This window comes from Lactuca serriola, chromosome 3 (genome assembly GCF_051521515.1).
Source record: "Lactuca serriola cultivar US96UC23 chromosome 3, Lser_US96UC23_V15, whole genome shotgun sequence".
In the NCBI taxonomy this organism is placed as follows: domain Eukaryota; kingdom Viridiplantae; phylum Streptophyta; class Magnoliopsida; order Asterales; family Asteraceae; genus Lactuca; species Lactuca serriola.
This window is the reverse complement of record NC_136410.1, coordinates 34,188,567-34,205,733: the sequence shown is the minus strand read 5'-3', so window position 1 is coordinate 34,205,733 and position 17,167 is coordinate 34,188,567. Positions and strand designations below refer to the sequence as shown.

The 17,167-nt window shown below is 33.8% G+C and overlaps 1 protein-coding gene and 1 long non-coding RNA gene across 4 annotated transcripts in view; one reads left to right on the top strand and one right to left on the bottom strand.

The window, feature by feature from the left end:
• The window catches only part of LOC145091851 (uncharacterized), a 5,755-nt gene extending 1,320 nt beyond the window's left edge, over positions 1 to 4,435 (top strand). Inside the window, exons 1-8 of one of the 3 annotated variants that reach the window (XR_013702306.1) lie at positions 1 to 1,398; positions 1,502 to 1,637; positions 2,373 to 2,466; positions 2,555 to 2,854; positions 3,083 to 3,264; positions 3,526 to 3,636; positions 3,718 to 3,996; positions 4,080 to 4,435. The exon at positions 1 to 1,398 is cut by the window's left edge and continues 1,317 nt beyond it. This is a non-coding gene — a long non-coding RNA (uncharacterized LOC145091851). Of the gene's footprint in view, positions 1,399 to 1,501; positions 1,638 to 2,372; positions 2,467 to 2,554; positions 3,265 to 3,525; positions 3,637 to 3,717; positions 3,997 to 4,079 lie in introns of all 3 variants that reach the window. The other 2 variants (XR_013702307.1, XR_013702305.1) reach the window with 2 other exon arrangements.
• Positions 4,436 to 11,216: 6,781 nt separating this feature from the next.
• On the bottom strand, positions 11,217 to 11,998 carry LOC145095130 (uncharacterized). The gene is made up of 2 exons (XM_079033064.1): positions 11,694 to 11,998; positions 11,217 to 11,613 (listed from the first exon to the last, which is right to left on the bottom strand). The coding sequence occupies exons 1-2, from the start codon at positions 11,996 to 11,998 to the stop codon at positions 11,217 to 11,219; spliced, it is 702 nt and encodes a 233-aa protein (XP_078889190.1).
• Positions 11,999 to 17,167: the final 5,169 nt, after the last annotated feature.

Genomic DNA, 17,167 nt, shown 5'->3' with positions numbered 1-17,167 from the left:
CCACCAGCCGACAACCTTCAATCTCTCCTTCTCAGTTTCTCTGTAAACCCTAATCCGTATATGGTTTCCAGTCGTTTCCCCAAAGGAAACAGATTTGATCCAATCGTTTCCCCAGAGGAAACATATTTGAACCCTCTTGATGACTATCAAGAATTCTTTGATGATCGATTGGTTCAAGACTTTGACTATTGAATGAAAAATGCATAATGGACACAGACCTTCTTGTTCAACTATGGTTTCCAGTAATTAGACAAGGCAAACATGGGGCCCATGTGAAGGAAGATCCGGGCCCATTTATGTGATTGAATCCGCTTCGTATGTGTTCGATCCAGAGATTTTAGGGTTCTTTGAGGCGACCTCAACCCAACAGCTCGTATCGGGAGAAGGTATTGCTGGTAAAGCGTTGGGTACAAACCAGCAGCTCGTACCAGCAGCTCGCAGGTTGTCCATCATCAGCCACACACCGTGTTTTATAGGCCACAAAGACTTGGAGTAGATGAAATTGAAATCGAAATTGGTATTATCTAGCTGAATCGATATCGATTTGACTCCAAATTGTAGTCAATCGAAGGATTATTTGGTAAGGTGCACTCCTTTGTATTGTAAAAATTGCTCTTCTTTCTCCTTTATTCATGCCTCTGATTTCGATTTTGATTCTTTTTGTATTCTCCTCTGTAAAACCCTAACTGGAAAAGCGATATCTAGATTTCCCATTCTTTCTCGTTCCTATATCCCTTTGGCACTTACCGATTCTTCTCCCTTCCTCGAGACAAACGTCGGTCACCTAAACTCAAATCCTCTAAGGATACCTGCTCTGATTCATTCCCAAAAATCAAAAAATCTCGTTGTCTATCCCACAGTTTATCAATTCAGAATTTTGGGAGACAGAATCGTGCCTCATTTGTGGTTTGTGGCCTACACTACTGCTTCACCGCCCTGCTCCACTCTTATCTGCCCTAGCTTGTCCGTCCTCTACCACCTCCTTCATATGGTTATGTTTATGAATGTATGTTATTCTTGATTCAACACATTCTATGGCAGCTAAATGCAATTTTAACCTATATAGTTTTGAAGGAATACAATTTTGGAGGTTATTGAAATATTTACGTTTTTTTGTAAAATTTTACATTTTCTGATAGGGATTTTTATGTGGGTTTGGTTTCTTGAAGGTTTTCATGGTTCCATGGCTCCCATTATTTATGTTATTCGATCATTACAATTTGTTTAAAAAGATCAAGATTATAACAGGTGCTATTTCTTTTTGACTTAAGGGCTGTTTCTTTTGGGATTGTTTACAAGGGCTATATTGATGAGAATGTTCGGGTTGGTCTCAAATCTCTGCTTGTTGCTGTTAAGGTTCTCAACAAGGAGGGTCTTCAAGGCCACAAATAATGGCTGGTAAGCTCCTCTAGTTCTCTGTCAATGCAGCAACTAATTCTTTGTTTTGTTTTATCTTCCTTATACCATTAATCCATATCTGTAATGGCGTTTTGTGTTGTAGACTGAAGTTAATTTCCTTGTTCAACTCAGACATCCCAATTTGGTGAAATTGATTGGGTATTGCTGTGAAGATGACCACATATTGCTTGTTTATGAGTTCATGTTTCGAGGAAGCCTTGAAAATCACCTCTTTCGAAGTATGCAGCTTCCTACCATATATATATATATATATATATATATATATATATATATATATATATATATATATATATATATATATATATATATCTTTTTTTTTCTTTATGTCAAACGTCTCAAACCCCCCCTTTTTCCTAACTTCAATACTCTACATAACAAATAGTATATGACATCTTCAGCCATGATAGTTGTAATACCAACTTAAATACCAACAATGATCATAAAAAGCCTTTCTTGGTAACTGTATTAGAACTATTAGTGATTTAGTGGTAATTGCAAGAGGGAGATGAAGGGTGACAATCCCCTCATTATGTTTTAGCATCTAGGTCAAAATTGTTTATTATATTTGACTTGTTCTCTCTTTCTTGCCCTTTTAACAGTTCAATTGTGCTTCATCATTTTGTCATGTTTGTACTTTGATCACAAATATGTCAAAGCTAATACTGATCTAGCATTGTTTCATTATTGTAAATATTTCTAAGGACATATGGTTGTTGATAGCTTAGTATGTGGGAAACGTGCTTATATATTTCTGTTAATACAAATAAGATTACCAAAGATTAAAGACATTAAAAATTTATAAATGACTATTTTAGCCTTCCTAACATTCTAAATGACTAAAAAACTTGTTAAACAACACCATATTTTGTGTAGTGTTAACTTATTTTTGAAATCCTCATAAACAAGTGCGCCATTATCATGGCCAACAAGACTGATGATTGCTTTTGGGGCAGCAAAAGGCTTAGCCTTCCTTCACAATGCTGAATGACTAGTAATCTATCGAGACTTAAAGACTTCCAACAATTGCAAATGAACAGAAGAAAACTGGTATGTTACTGTTTTGTGAATTATTGAAGGTTATTATTGTTTGTTTTAGATGATTAATCAGGTTAAACTTGTGTGTGTTTGATTTCAGGAGGTAGAAATACAATGCATGGGCATAAAAGTGGTACAAATGTTCTGCTGGATGTATTGTCAAGCGGGTCACCACCTGCTCCTGCTCCTGCTACTCAAAAAAGGTCATGTACATCTAATCTCTTATCCTTGACTCAAATTAATAATAATAACAATAATAATAATAATAATAATAAACCCTCACCCTCACCTTTTAGTGCTTTGGATACTCTTTCATCACCTATACCTACACCTGGTGCTTCCCCTATGATGGATCTATTAGACGGATTCGGTCCAAATCCTACACCACCGCCACCACCTAGTAAGTATATTATTATTATTTTATTATTTTTTCGATCCGGGTAAATGATGCTTACCACTTGGGGAACTGCTAGGAAAAAATAAATTAAGTTTACATGACTCGATCTTGTTCATTTTACCCTTACATTCCAAAAAACAAATTTCACAATACCCATCAATTTTAAGCCAATGGGAGGGGAAAAAGGTAAAAGGGTATAAGATTTTATTTTGATGCATGAACATTGAATAGAAGAAGAGGAGAATGGGCATACATATCCACCAATTGTTGCATTTGAGGGTGGTGCATTGAGCCTAATGTTCAACCTATCTAACTAACCTGGAAGTCCACAGATAACTTTAATTAAAGCAAAATTCACAAACACGTCTTCCCAGGTCTATACAGATTTCATCTTCCATGCAGCAGTGCCTAAGGTAAAAACTATATCTGCTCCCTCCCTCCCTATATCTATATATATATATATATATATATATATATATATATATATATATATATATATATACATCTGGTTTGGTTTCTTGCAAATTTTGTCCTTATTTGAGACTTTTTATAACGTTTTGTTCCTTTGTCCAAGTAGAATGGCTTTTGGGACCAAAATTGCAAAATTCAACGAAGGTCCCAAATTGAAATTTTATTTTCTAACTTATTGTCTCATTTACAATCCACACACATAGACACAGTTCCTACAGCTGCATTTAGAGTCTGCTAGCAATAATACTCTTCCTGGAAAGGCCAGTGGTTCTATAACACAGAAATTACGAGTCACCAAAAATCAACATGGCAAGGTATTTATTTTTAATATTCAATATAGAATACTACTCTCTTGTTTTATCACCCAACTGACTCATGAATGTTGTTTTGAGCAGAAATCAGTTGTGATGCACATATGAATAAGCTACAAGTTGAACAAAAAAGATATGTTGGAGGAAGGGCAAATTATGCTTCACAAAAAAGATATGTTGGACCAAAATTTTATTTTCTAACTTAGTTATTGGATACAAGGAAGATGACCAGGGGGTGTACTTCACATGAAACATAATTATGCTTCAAAACTTACTGAAGCTCATGAGTTTGTTGCTGAGTTATCATGTCATGTGAATCAGAGGAATCAAAGACAAACTGTTGCAGGGGGCATTAATTTATCGGTAAACACTTTTGGCTCTGTTTGATTGATAGCTATTTCTATATAGTAAATGTTAAACTTGGTCTTTGCGTTTTTTGTTCATAGATTACAAACACCAATTTCTTTCAAACAACAGAAGATCTAGAGTTTAATTGGGTGATTGAAGGTGATGGATGTAATCTTGATTCTGGAACTCTCAGTCTACCAACATTAGAGTTTAATTGGGTGATTGAAGGTGATTTTGGTTCTTGAAACGAGACTCAAGATATCATATTTTGGCATGGCTAGAAGCTTTGGAGGAAACGAGACTCAAGCAAAAGTAAACACACAAAGAGTTGTTGGCACATAGTAAGCTAGATGATGCAATTGTATATAAATGAGTTCATTTTTTTATAACATTTACTCACTTTTGGAATAAATATTTGTATTTAACATATTAGTGAAATGAATTATCTTTGTTATTTATGGTATTTTATTTTGTATTATGAGATTTTTAATGTATTATTTAATTTGAAAATTAGTAAATCTATAAATAATATTTTTTTAAAACATTTAAAATTATGATACGCAAAAATGTGTGTCATCTTCATTTATGAAATGGCCTTTCTTGACAAGGGCTTTCTTGATACGCATTGCGTGTCATTAACACGCGCGTCGTAAGGTAACGACACGCGAATGCGTGTCGTCTTTCTTTATGACAGGGCCTTCCTTGATACACATTGCGTGTCGTAAACGCGCGTCGTAAATGCGCGTCGTCTCTCTTTATGACAGGGCCTTCCTTGACGCGCATTTGCGCGTCGTCTGAGCCTTTTACGACGCGCAATGAGCGTCGTAAAAGGCTGTTTTTCTAGTAGTGTAGATCTAGGTTGTTTGGACCATTCTAATGGATAAACTTGGAAACTTTATCCATTATGGAGTTATTAGGAACCATAAAAATGTGATCTTGATTGTTAGTTTCCTCCCATGCATGAGTTACTAGTTCTTAATGGGTTAAGTAGTTAGGGTTTTTGGTGTTTGGGCACTTTTTGGCCATGTTAAACCATAAAGTTTCAACTTTATGTTTAAGGACGTTATTCTAAGACTAGATCTAGATTATGGGAAAAAGAGCTTAAGGATTAAGCTCTTAACAAGAAAAAAGGAACTCAACCACATACGATGGGCGTTCCCTAGGAATGTTGGGCGTTCGTGGTCAGCCATCACATTTTTGGTCAAGCTCGTGTACACCAAGCGTACAAGCTGGGAATGATGGGCGTTCGCAGCCATGTTGACCAGCTTTAACTTTTTGACTTTTTGAATTTGATCTGGATTTGACTAAGCTTGACCTAAGGATATTTTGAGTATTTTGAGTATTTTGAGTATTTTGAGTTGTATTTGAGGTTGGTCACTATTTGATGGATAGGTGACAGGTAGAGCTAATATTCAGAGTCGAGACCTATTCAACTATTTGTTCAAACTGAGAGGTGAGTCTCCTCACTATACCCGTGGATCGAAGGCACCAATTCCAGCCCACTAGGATCTATTATATGCTAGTTGTCTTTGTGACTCTTGCATGGTATGTTGGGCTAGGCCCATTGTATGACGGGTTAAGCCCATTGTATGTTGGGTTGGGCCCATGGGTCAGGAAGGGCTAGGCCCAATGTATGTTATGTAGGATGTTACATGTCTCTGTGATTCATGCATTGTATGTCGGGCTATGCCCAAATGTATGTTGGGCTTAATCAAAAAATTAGCCAACTAATCACTACAAATACATTTAAACTCATGAATAAAAACATACATGTAGCAAGAAGATGTTAAAACATAAAACATTCTCGTAAAGATTCAAGATCAAGTTCATGGATTTCTTCAACATTCAATTGATTTCACTAAAGTCAACCAAGATTAGTTTAGCCTAAAATGGCTAATCTCAAGAAAACAAAGTAATAGTAGATTATACCAAACATCTAGCAAGAATCAAGAGCAAAAAGATGATTTTTTTATGTGTTCTTGGCCTTCAAAATGCTCCAAAATCTCTAGAGGAACCTTCAAATTTCAGATGTGTAGAAGTGTGAAAAGAGTCCCACCAAAACTCCTCAAATAGAAGCCAAAAGCAAAATCACGAAAAATACCCTTGCAAAAACTCACGTGGGTCGCGTAACTTTCTTGTGCGGGCCGCATGAACTGGCTGAGAATGGGCCACTTCCATTTGTTGGGTCTGCACTGCTTTAGCCCAACGGTCCACTTCTCTTTCTTTAGATTGTAGCCCACAAATCTTCAAGTTTTCTTTAATTTGAGCCCAATTTTACTACTACAAATCCTCCAAAGCTCGAATACTTGATCGATCAATCAATTCTGCAAACTTAAATATTTCTTCCATCTCCTTTGAAGCTCATCCCATGTTTATTCAATTCTTCACTTCACCAACAAGCCCAAGGATTGTATCAGCCCAATAAGTCTTTTAGCCCATGATTCTTCATTGTCCTCCAAGTCCAGTTGAATCCTGCAATCTCGAACATCTCTGCTCCATATTATTCTTCTAAAAATCTGCAATCATACTCAAAGACTAGAAAGAACCCGGTTAAAGATAAAGAATAATAATAAGAGGAAATATGCATAAAGACTAACTAAAATGAGATGGTTTATGCTAAAATAAACTAGGAAAAGAAGTAAATAAAATGAAACTATTAAGAAACGTCTCCAAAATCCGCATATATAAAATTAACATACCACAATATTAGCAAACACAAATATGCTAAAACAACAATTTCAAAATAATTTATGTTATCTTGAAAGTATATATAAACTCATACAGGATGTACATCAATTTTTCAGGTTGTTTTCTTTCAAATACCTCCTCTACATGTGCAACTTCACTATTTTGCTTGCATTAACCAAAGGAAACACCCATAACTGGAACTCATAACCCAACGAAGTAACCACGAGATAATCACTAAACTCCAAGTCGATAATAAAACAAAATCCCTCTTGCCAAAGAAGAGCTCGTACTCATCAACCTAGAAGAACATTTCCTCTACTTCGTTTGGTGGATCTATAATGAGTTCTTTGTAGAACATGTAATACATAAGCAAGGGTCCTCTTCCACACCGTTAGGAATATCCTGACACCAACTAAAGAAACACTACTAGAAAAGAGCCTTACATATTGCGCGAAGCTAAATCTTAACAAGAATAATTGCACTAAATCCATATATACATGGCATGGTTAGAGAAGCGTTGCACACTTTCATGTTGTAATAAAATCCACCATAGTTAGTTTCATCAATAATCAATATCATGTGACACCATTAAGATGTACAATGTTCCGGATAGTTCATCGCGTTCCATACTATTCTTTGCATACCGTACACGAGAAATCTTATTCGGATATGTCAGAAGGTGGGTTTAGTAGAAGGGATAAGCAATTCTAACACCATATTACTAGTTCTCTAATACATATAATACTAACTAATGATCCATAATATCATTTTATGTATTCTGATTTATAAAAAGAGGACATTCCAGACTCATTCATCATATTTCAAAGTGTTAACACATTTTGAAGTACATGTTTTTAGTAGCTAACATTGTAATAATAAAAGAAAAAAGTAAATGAAGCAAAACATACCTGTAAGATCAAAATATCTTCAACATCGAGTGACATTTTTTCATATTACAAAGAGCTAGAAAAATTTTGCGGAAATGTGGTGGGTACACATTATGGAATTTGTTTAAGTTGGGAAACCACTAATAATTAGGTAGAACTCACTCCGATACAACTCTATCTGGACATGTTGGTAATTTTACCAATGATCCATATTGTGGGTTATTTCATTAAAGTTAATTTAGATAGTGTTTAGATTTTTTAATATCCCAACTTACTATACATGTAATGTACTCTTCTATAAAATATGGTAAATGGCACAAAAGTTACTAACTTTTTATTTTTTATTTTTATTTTGACATGACGTTTTTTGTGCTACAATTAAGTCACTATGTTTTCAATTGGTTGCAATTCTGACCAATTGAACAGTTTGCTTCAGGTCATCTGGTTGCAATTACTGACATTGTATGATAACGTGTAAGAAGCGAAAAAAAGTGGTTTAAAAGTCACGATGTTTTCATTTTTTGCGAGTTTGACACTAAGTTTTCGATGTTCTCCAATTTACAACATAAATGAAGTAAACATATCCAAATTCCATCCCACCAATGAAAATCTTCGTTTGTATATAGTTTTTGTTTATCCTATATTGATCAATAAGATTTGGACTATAGAACCTTAATTTGTCATAATATATACCCTTTAGGTTTCACTTATTCACTGATGCAATACTTTTACTAACTTTTTGCCCCTCCTCCCTCATTTCTCTGATGTTGCCTCATGTAAGAAAATATTGATCTTAGTGGTTGGTGCACTGTTTAAACTTGGATAGGTATATGCTAACCAATATTAGGTGAATACCATTTTGAGATAGTTGGAAGGCAAAGGATTTACCCATGTCGTGAGTTTCTCTAGCGATGATAACTCGTGAACCATAGTTTTTGAGGTTCGTGGGTGGTTAGAAGAAAGTGATGAAAACTCATTTGAGAATAGTGGTATTAAGTTTGAAAAGAGAAAGAAAACCAAGTATAGAAAATGGAGCTATTATGTCTTTGCATATGTTTATTTCATTTATATTCTTCTTTTAATCTATTGTACATATATTTTATTATATTATAGGATAAATTGAGCAATTATGTATTTGCATATGTTTATTTCATTTAGTTGCAAATTGGAGAAAATCGAAAACTTAGTGTCAAAATTAGAAATAATGAAAACTTAGTGTCAAAATCACAAAAAAAATAAATAAATGAAAACATAGTGTTTTTTGTGCCACTTTTTTCACTTCTGACACGTCAGTAGTAGCAACCAATTAACCTGTAGCAAACCGGTCAACTGATTATAAGTGCAACAAACTGAAAACATAGTGACTTAATTGTAACAGAAAGGGAAATCTTCAAAATAGTCCTAAACTTTTGGGAAAAGTTACACTTTTGTCCCAACATTTTTTTTGAACAAAAAAACCAAGAAAACCGGATAAATTGAACATTTCAGACCTATGTTACCGGTGACCTTCATTTAGCCGGTTAAATTGGCTTATGTCGCAAGGACTTGTTGAGGTGGTTGGTGAGTCATTTAATGGCCTTGTATTAAACTCTAAATATGTTGGAAAACTTCATTCGTGCCCTAGCAGACAACGATTGAAGCAGGAGCAGTGGAGGACCAAGACAAATGTCTTCTTCGTCTTCTTCATCGTCAATGAATCGTCTCAGAAAGAGGTGCTACTGTGGTGATCCTGTAGGAAGATGGACTTCATGGAATCCACTAAACCTAGGAAGAAGGTTTATAGGATGCCCAAATTACCATAATGGACTCAAAGATTGCAAGTACTTTCGTTGGGTGGATCCTCCTCTACCAAGCCAGTGGTGTGCAGATCTGTTATTAGTATTACACAACAATGTCATTTTGGAGAACCATCGAATGTTTGGGGAGTTTGGGCAAGAACAACATGCTGGAAACATTTTTTGAGACGTTATGGAACAACCAATGGCACAACAACCAATTGCACAACAAGCAGTGGAAAGGAGGAAGATGGAAATCATTGCTTTATGTCTATGTGGTTTCTTTTGTGTTTTTGTTGGTTATGTTGATGGATTGGTAGGATAGAAAGCTGTTTTAATGTATTTTGGTTGTGTTTGTTTTGGTTATGACTAAGGGTTGTTAGTTTACTATGAATGTAGTGTCTTGTGACTCATATGATTATGAATGAAGTATCTAGTTTATGTATGAACTTTAAATGTGTTGATTGTAATCAATGAATGGAATCAAAGTATGATTGTGATAATTTAATAATGGACTTAATACACAAACGAATTAATATATAATGGAGTCAATCATGCATGCCCGGAATCATGCATGACTGGAATCATGCATGACCGGAATCATGCATGACTAGTATCCATATAAGCAAACATTGTAAGCACAAGTAATGAATGCATGTCTGGAATCTATAAAACAAGGAATCAATATAACCAAAGGGAACATAAACATTGTTAATCATAGAACATGTAGTAATATTAACCAAAGCCAAACAAGTTTTATGGCAAGTTGTGCAAATGCCCAAAAACATGATCAAGGGGCCCAAAGCCTATAGTTTATATGGATGTAAACAAAAGGGGCTATCAACAAAAAAAGTCTATCAACAGTAGAGGCTTATCAACAAAAAGGGATATCAACATTTGCCCAACCCAAAAGTTTTATACATGTTCTTAACAAAAGTAGGGATTAGAAACACCCTAATCTAGACTACGGGGGTTGGATGAACTCATCCCCCTTCCATTCTTGACAGCTACCACCTTTTGCAACTTGATCTCTGTTATCCTTTCCGAAGGCTTCCTCTTCCTGACTTGATTCACTTTGCTCCTCTGTGTAGGCCTCCTTCTGACTTGATTCAATTGTTGTGTGATAGATATTTCTCTCTCACCATCCATCCTTTCCTCATTCATCATTACCTCACCCATCCCTGGCTCATCTATGCCATCCTCCTCATTCATCCTTTCCTCATCTCCAAGTGCTTGATTTGTAGGGAGTTCTTCAAGTGTTATTTGGCTAGCAATTCCAACATCCTGTAACAAGCATAACAAGAAGGCCAGTTAGCAAGATTTAACATCAAAAATGAATAATGAGAAAGCATACTTGTGACATAGCAGCTTCCACATATTCAATTTGTTGTACTTCTACTTCACTCAATCCAAGACCTTCAATTTGTTGTAATTCTGCTTCACTGAGTCCAAGATAGTCCATGATCTCCTCTATAGTGTATAAAGATTTCCTTAAGTTGTCAATTGTTAAGCTTATATGATTGTGAAAATCTGGACTTGCATCATTTTCACTCTCAACATTTGGAATGACAACAAGTTCAGGCTCACATTTAGGAAACTCAGAAGTACCCTCCCCATATTTTGTTTGGACTCCTTCACTAGTTCCCCTACCACCATCTCTATTGCCTCTTCCACTAGATCCCTTACCACCACCTCTACTCCTTCCTCCACCAACCCTTCCACCAGCCCTTCCACTACCTCTAGATCCTGTTTTAGTTCCTGACCAATTAAGCAAATCAGGCTCCAACCTAGGCCTGCACATTTTTTTCTTTGGTTGAGGTTCTGGAACCACTGTAGGATTCTTGCATGATGTTTTATCGTGTCCCCTTTGTAGACAATTTTTACACTAGATAGTTCTACCCTTGCTTGACACTCGAGAGTACTTGTCTTGATTTTCTGAAATATGTCTTCTTCTTTTAACACTAGGCCTTCCTGGCATCTTCCTTTCAATGGGTGGAAGGGGCTTAGTGTATCTTGTTTCTTCCCATAAGATACTTCGATTAACTAGGTGTATATTCTGATCATAAGTTGCCTTGTAATTATTCTTGCTGAACCAACTACTTATAAAGTTAACTGGATCTTGATTGGTGTACAATATTTCCACTTGTGCATGCACACAAGGTATTCCTGAAAGTTCCCATAATCTACAAGCACAAATTTTTTCCTTCAAGTTAACTCCATAGTTTTGAAACCCATTCCTTACTTCATATTCATTCACTCCATTTGGAACTGCATGCCAACTTCTACAAACATATAAGACATAACATAAGATGCAAACACATAAGATAGAACATGTAAAAACAAAACAATTGAGAATACTTACTTAGTGTCTTCTCCAAATTCTTCCATCTTTGTTATCGCGGAAGGACAAACTTCACCAACCCAGTTGTCAGCCTCTTGTTTCAGATTGAAAGCCCTTCCCATCATGTAAAGCCTAATCTCTTCAAGCGTAGTCAGCAAAGGTTTCTTTCTTGCGTCTACAATGATTGCATTGAAACACTCAGCAATCCCATTCTCTACAGCCTCACAAGCCAAGCCAGTAGAGAAATAAGCCCTACACCATGAAGTTGGTTCCCTTGCCATGAGATGATCATAAGCAGCAGAACTTATTGCCCTAATCTTTTTCATATTAAACTTGAAATCTCCTTATGTGGTAGATTTTGCAGCTGCCCAAAACATGTTTCTGAACTGCACTCCACTATAAACTTTTCTGAAATTAGCATAGATATGCCTTGCACATTGCCTGTGCTCAACATATGGTAGAATATCCTTACTAGCTTCAACAAGACCCTATAACATGAAAAAAAAAGTTAATTAACAACACCATACACTATTGTAAATAATGAAAAATAAAGAGATGGTTACTTTACCTTGTGTTGGTCACTGATTACACACACACCCTTTCCACCCTGCAATCCAAGATCATCATTAACCAAACCCAGAAACCATTTCCAGTTGTTCTTGTTCTCTACATTAACAATTGCCCAAGCTATAGGATACACCTGATTATTAGCATCTCTACATCAACAATTATTACTTTGTCTCAAACATCATGTCGAACATGAGATATGGATCGCCATCAATCTAATTTAGTGTTCAACTTCTAGTAAGGCCTTAGATGTCTAACTCTCAACGAATAAGAGGGACAAATCCCATCTCGACTACATATCCCCATCAATGTAGTTCATGTCATACCCAACGATAACCCTTATGACTGCCTTTTACGAAACAACGTTAAACCATGTCAAAGCACAACGATTCCTATACTTCAAGTCCCAAATATGTATCTCAGGTCTAAGAATACAAAGATACAACCTTGATCAAAACATCACTCATGACTACGATCCATAAAGTGATTTTGATGTGGGTCAAGTCTAATACTTATTCTCCTAATCAAGTACCTATGAAGTTGGTAGCAGCTCTTGCTATTCTCATCTCCATGAGAATCCTCCAATCCACTCATATTAGTCTTTCCTCAAGGATGCTCCCACAATTATGAACGACTATGGATATTTAGAATAACCTAGTTATTTAAGGACTTAAACATGCTAATATAGAACACAACAATTATTAAATGAAAGACTCATATCCAATATATCAATTCATTATAGTATATGTTGCTTGTACTGTTCTAATGTCCAAATACTAAAATTCAATCAAATAAATATGTTTATATCAACAAGTTCCTATGACTTTCATGCTTTAGCTAACGAAGGAACTTAGTTAAGTAGATTTGTTATACTTGATTTGTATAAACTTTGCGAATACAAACATTTTGAGTTTTATATATAACTCATATATAAAGAAAACTATTGAGAATGAATAGATGCTTAAATATGACTTAAATAGCAATACTTGCATAATGGGATTACTATTAGTCATAATGAACTATACATTAAGCATCTCTGTATGTGGTTCTCCAAACCACAATGTACTCTAACTCTGATATGTAACTATAATTAAAATCTAAATGGAAGTATTATCCATGTAACTTTCTCTTCATTCGTAATGAGGACACACCCGATTATGACTGAGAGTCATCTCAATCTATTTGAAAGTTTAGCACATGTGTAAAAGCTTTAAACATGGCTTTCTTTCAAATACTTTGTAGATTAGGAATATTTCTTTAGTTTTTGCAAGTACTTTAGAATGTTCCTATAAGTCATACAATGACTTGTTCTCGGATTATACTGGTATCATTCGACATGCTCTAAGCATACGAATTATTTGGCCTTTTATGCATAATCATGACATATATATATATATATATATATATATATATATATATATATATATATAAATTAATTTACATTTCTTAAAATAAACATTAATATTGATTAATTTACATAAAATATATAAAAAGTCATTATAAATATAAGGTTGAAACATAAATATTTTATTTAAAAGTGGTAATTTTTTTCATACATAATAACTAACAATAAAACCTAATGATTATTTCACCGTAAGAAACCATTCACCAAAAGAACTATTTATCGCCGCCGCTTAGCGCGGGTACACATCTAGTTCTTTTAAAACATCATATAATAGAATGCAAGGTCTATGCTTTATCCTCTTTAAAAACTTGTACTATCAACATTCAGCTAGTGCTCCTATCCCACTAGAGAATACGAAGGCTACCTTGAACATCAAAAGATAGATCCAAGTGACCAGGTGATCTTGTGCAACAAGAAACATACTAATGATGAGTGAGTGTTTTTGTCGGAATGATTGTGAATCGATTCCACAATTCCGAAGATGTTACAAGAAAACTTGGTCTATAATAACTCATTTTCTTTATCACAATGAAAGGTTAATAATGATCTCATTAAGCTGCATTTCAATCTTCACTATGAAACAATTTAAGCAAATCAAAGGTTTCAACAATAACGAATAAAATGCGTCAGTGAAATTGATTAAGTATCTATCACCAAATCTATTCATGGATTGAAAAGATTACATACATCAGTTATGTATAATTCTTTGTCAATCCTTTTGTTCTTTAACTACTAATAGATAAAGACACTTGTGAATCATCTTCCTATATAAATAGGATCCACATATATCAAATGAATCATGCTCACTTGCCTTTAAAAATTCCATCCTTTTGAAGTTGGTATATGTATTTCTTATTTATATAGTCATGATGATTATGACATAGATAAGTTTCAATCAAATATCATTTGATCATTTAGGTGTTTTGATCAGAGCTATCAATCCAATGAAAGCTTTTAGATTTACTTCATAATTAACATTATGAGAAAATATTCTTGAACACATAATACATTGTTTCAGATCACGAATGTGAACATCCCTTAAACAATAAGTAAATCCAGATTTATTCATGAATTACAACTGTTACATGTCTCTATAAGAATATGTACAAAACATCTATTGTTTAAATAAAGACTATAACAAAACTTGTTATATCTTCAACATGAAATGTCATTCGTTTGTAATCAGTTTATCATTTCTTCCAACAATCAACACATAATATTTATTAGTGTCACTTTAAGTATAACATACTCAAGTAAATGATGGAAAAATAAATAGTTCTATCATATAGATATTTGAAGTCTTGTCCAAGTCCGACTTCTTCAGCTCGATGAGATAAGATGGTAATTCCTCCTTTAGTGTCCAGTTTCTTCCACAATAGAAACAATACTAATCATTTGGTACTTTCTTGATTTATGGGTTTATGTCGTATCTCCCTTAACTGAACTATAAGTCTATTTGAGTACGCAATCTCTTAGACTTCTTTTATTCAATTCCTGAACAGACTTGAAGCAATTTCTAGTGTTCTGATTGAATATCTTCTTTATTTGATGAGACATCTGATATGTTTCATAATTATCCAATACTTTCTGCAAGTCAAGGTAAATTACTCTAGTATAATATGAAACACATCAACAACATCACAATAATACTTCCATCAAAGTATCATGATCGGACTGACTGGCTTGTAAAGGTTATTCAGGTATGGGATCTTTCAGTATATATAATTTCTATTTATCCATAAAGTAGAACCTCAAGATATTATACCAATTATAGAAATTATAATCATCAGATGTTACTATATCTTGAAACTCAACAAGAGAGAGGTTTTGCAAGGTGCAAGAGTATTAATTGTTATTAACAGAGTTTTAACAAAGTTTCTTTTAATATTTTCAATATCTAGTCGTTAAAAAATTAATATATTTTATTGTTTCTTAAAACATTAATTTATTAAAGTCTAGGATCCAAGTAATGAAACAAGTAAATGGTTAGGTGACATTTATCCCATAAACTTAATCAAACTCGGTAGGTAGCGATTACCAATTGCATACGATTTGTAACTCCTAGATTATGGGATCCTAAACAACTATTGCTTAACTTGGCATGTTTATCCCATCTATTCCTCGGACCTCTCATGCTTAGGTGACCTTTATCACACAAGATTCCGATCAAGTCATCATACTTGAAACAACTTGTAGTATTGTAACTAACCAGTGACAAGATGACCCTTTAGAAACCAGAAACTACAAAACTACCCCAAACAACATAATCCAATCCTAGTGACCAGGTGACCCTGTGAAACTAAGACCATACAAATGATAACGAGTGTTCTTCAAAAGGATGACAATGGCTTGCATTTTTAGAAAAGGTTTTATATATGCTTTACAATTATACTTTATAAAAACATGGTCTCATGTGCATCCACAAATTCATGTACCTTTTTGTAAAATTCATATCACTTGTTATGAGCTTCTTTAGGTGCCAAATAAAACTTCATTTTATTTGCCATTAGTTGTGATCAATTATAAACAAAAATCTTGTATTTTAAAGTTTAGTCGTAGATCGGTTTTAAGAATCGATAATAATCTTAATAAAAATTCATTTTATATTTAAGACTTGGAGTTTTGGATGAGTTATAAAATCACTATTTTAAATCTTCTTTTAACAATCAAAATCTTATGACTTCATGAATTTGTAAAATAAACTCATTTTATTTTATAAACTCAATTTTATGCATCTTATGATAAAAGTCATATTTTGATAAACCAAAACTTCGCTGATGATACTTATGTTTTAAATTTCATTTGGAATGCATAAAACATAATATCAACATGTTGCGTTATTTTTAAAACATTAATATCATATATTAAGTTTCGACACAAAAAATAATCACTAGTTTTATCATTTGTCGTTATAACGCTATAAACCAATTTTTAACCTTATTAATAAAAACTCCTTATTTATTATAAAGACATGGAGTTTATATAAAGTTTAAACATCTTTTAAAACATTTAAAATATTTTAAAGTTGGGTATCTATAAGTTTTACAATAAAACTATTTTCAACCAAAAATTGAGTTTTAACCGGTAAATGGGTAATCGGTAACTGGTAAAACGTTTTTATAAATATCCATTTATAAACATCTTATGTTATCTTTTAAATATTTTTTACTCAAACTCCAAGTAATATTATCTTATGAAAAAAATATTATTTGACATGTAAAAACCATTTTCATACATAAAACATAACATACATTTAACATAAAATAAATATCACAAGCATGCATTATAATGCGTATAAACCAAGTCATGTCTAGTAATAATTTTTGTGAGAAATCCAAAAATTATTAAGTCTTTCTAAAGGACTTAAGAGACACTTCAAGCTCCCACTTGCCAAGTCAACTCTTGTTTGCAAAAGAACTTCAAATCTACATATTGTGAAAGTTGCAACACTTAAACCATTAAGACTATAATGAAGCCCAAAACCAAAAGTAGAAGCTTATGGTTGGGATATGGTCTTAAATGG

Coding starts and splice junctions, on each gene's coding strand:
- LOC145095130 (XM_079033064.1), bottom strand. CDS start 11,998: ATGAAAAAGATTAGGGCAATAAGTTCTGCTGCTTATGATCATCTCATG. Junction 11,614..11,693: donor GAATTTGGAGAAGACACTAA/GTAAGTATTCTC, acceptor ATATGTTTGTAG/AAGTTGGCATGCAGTTCCAA.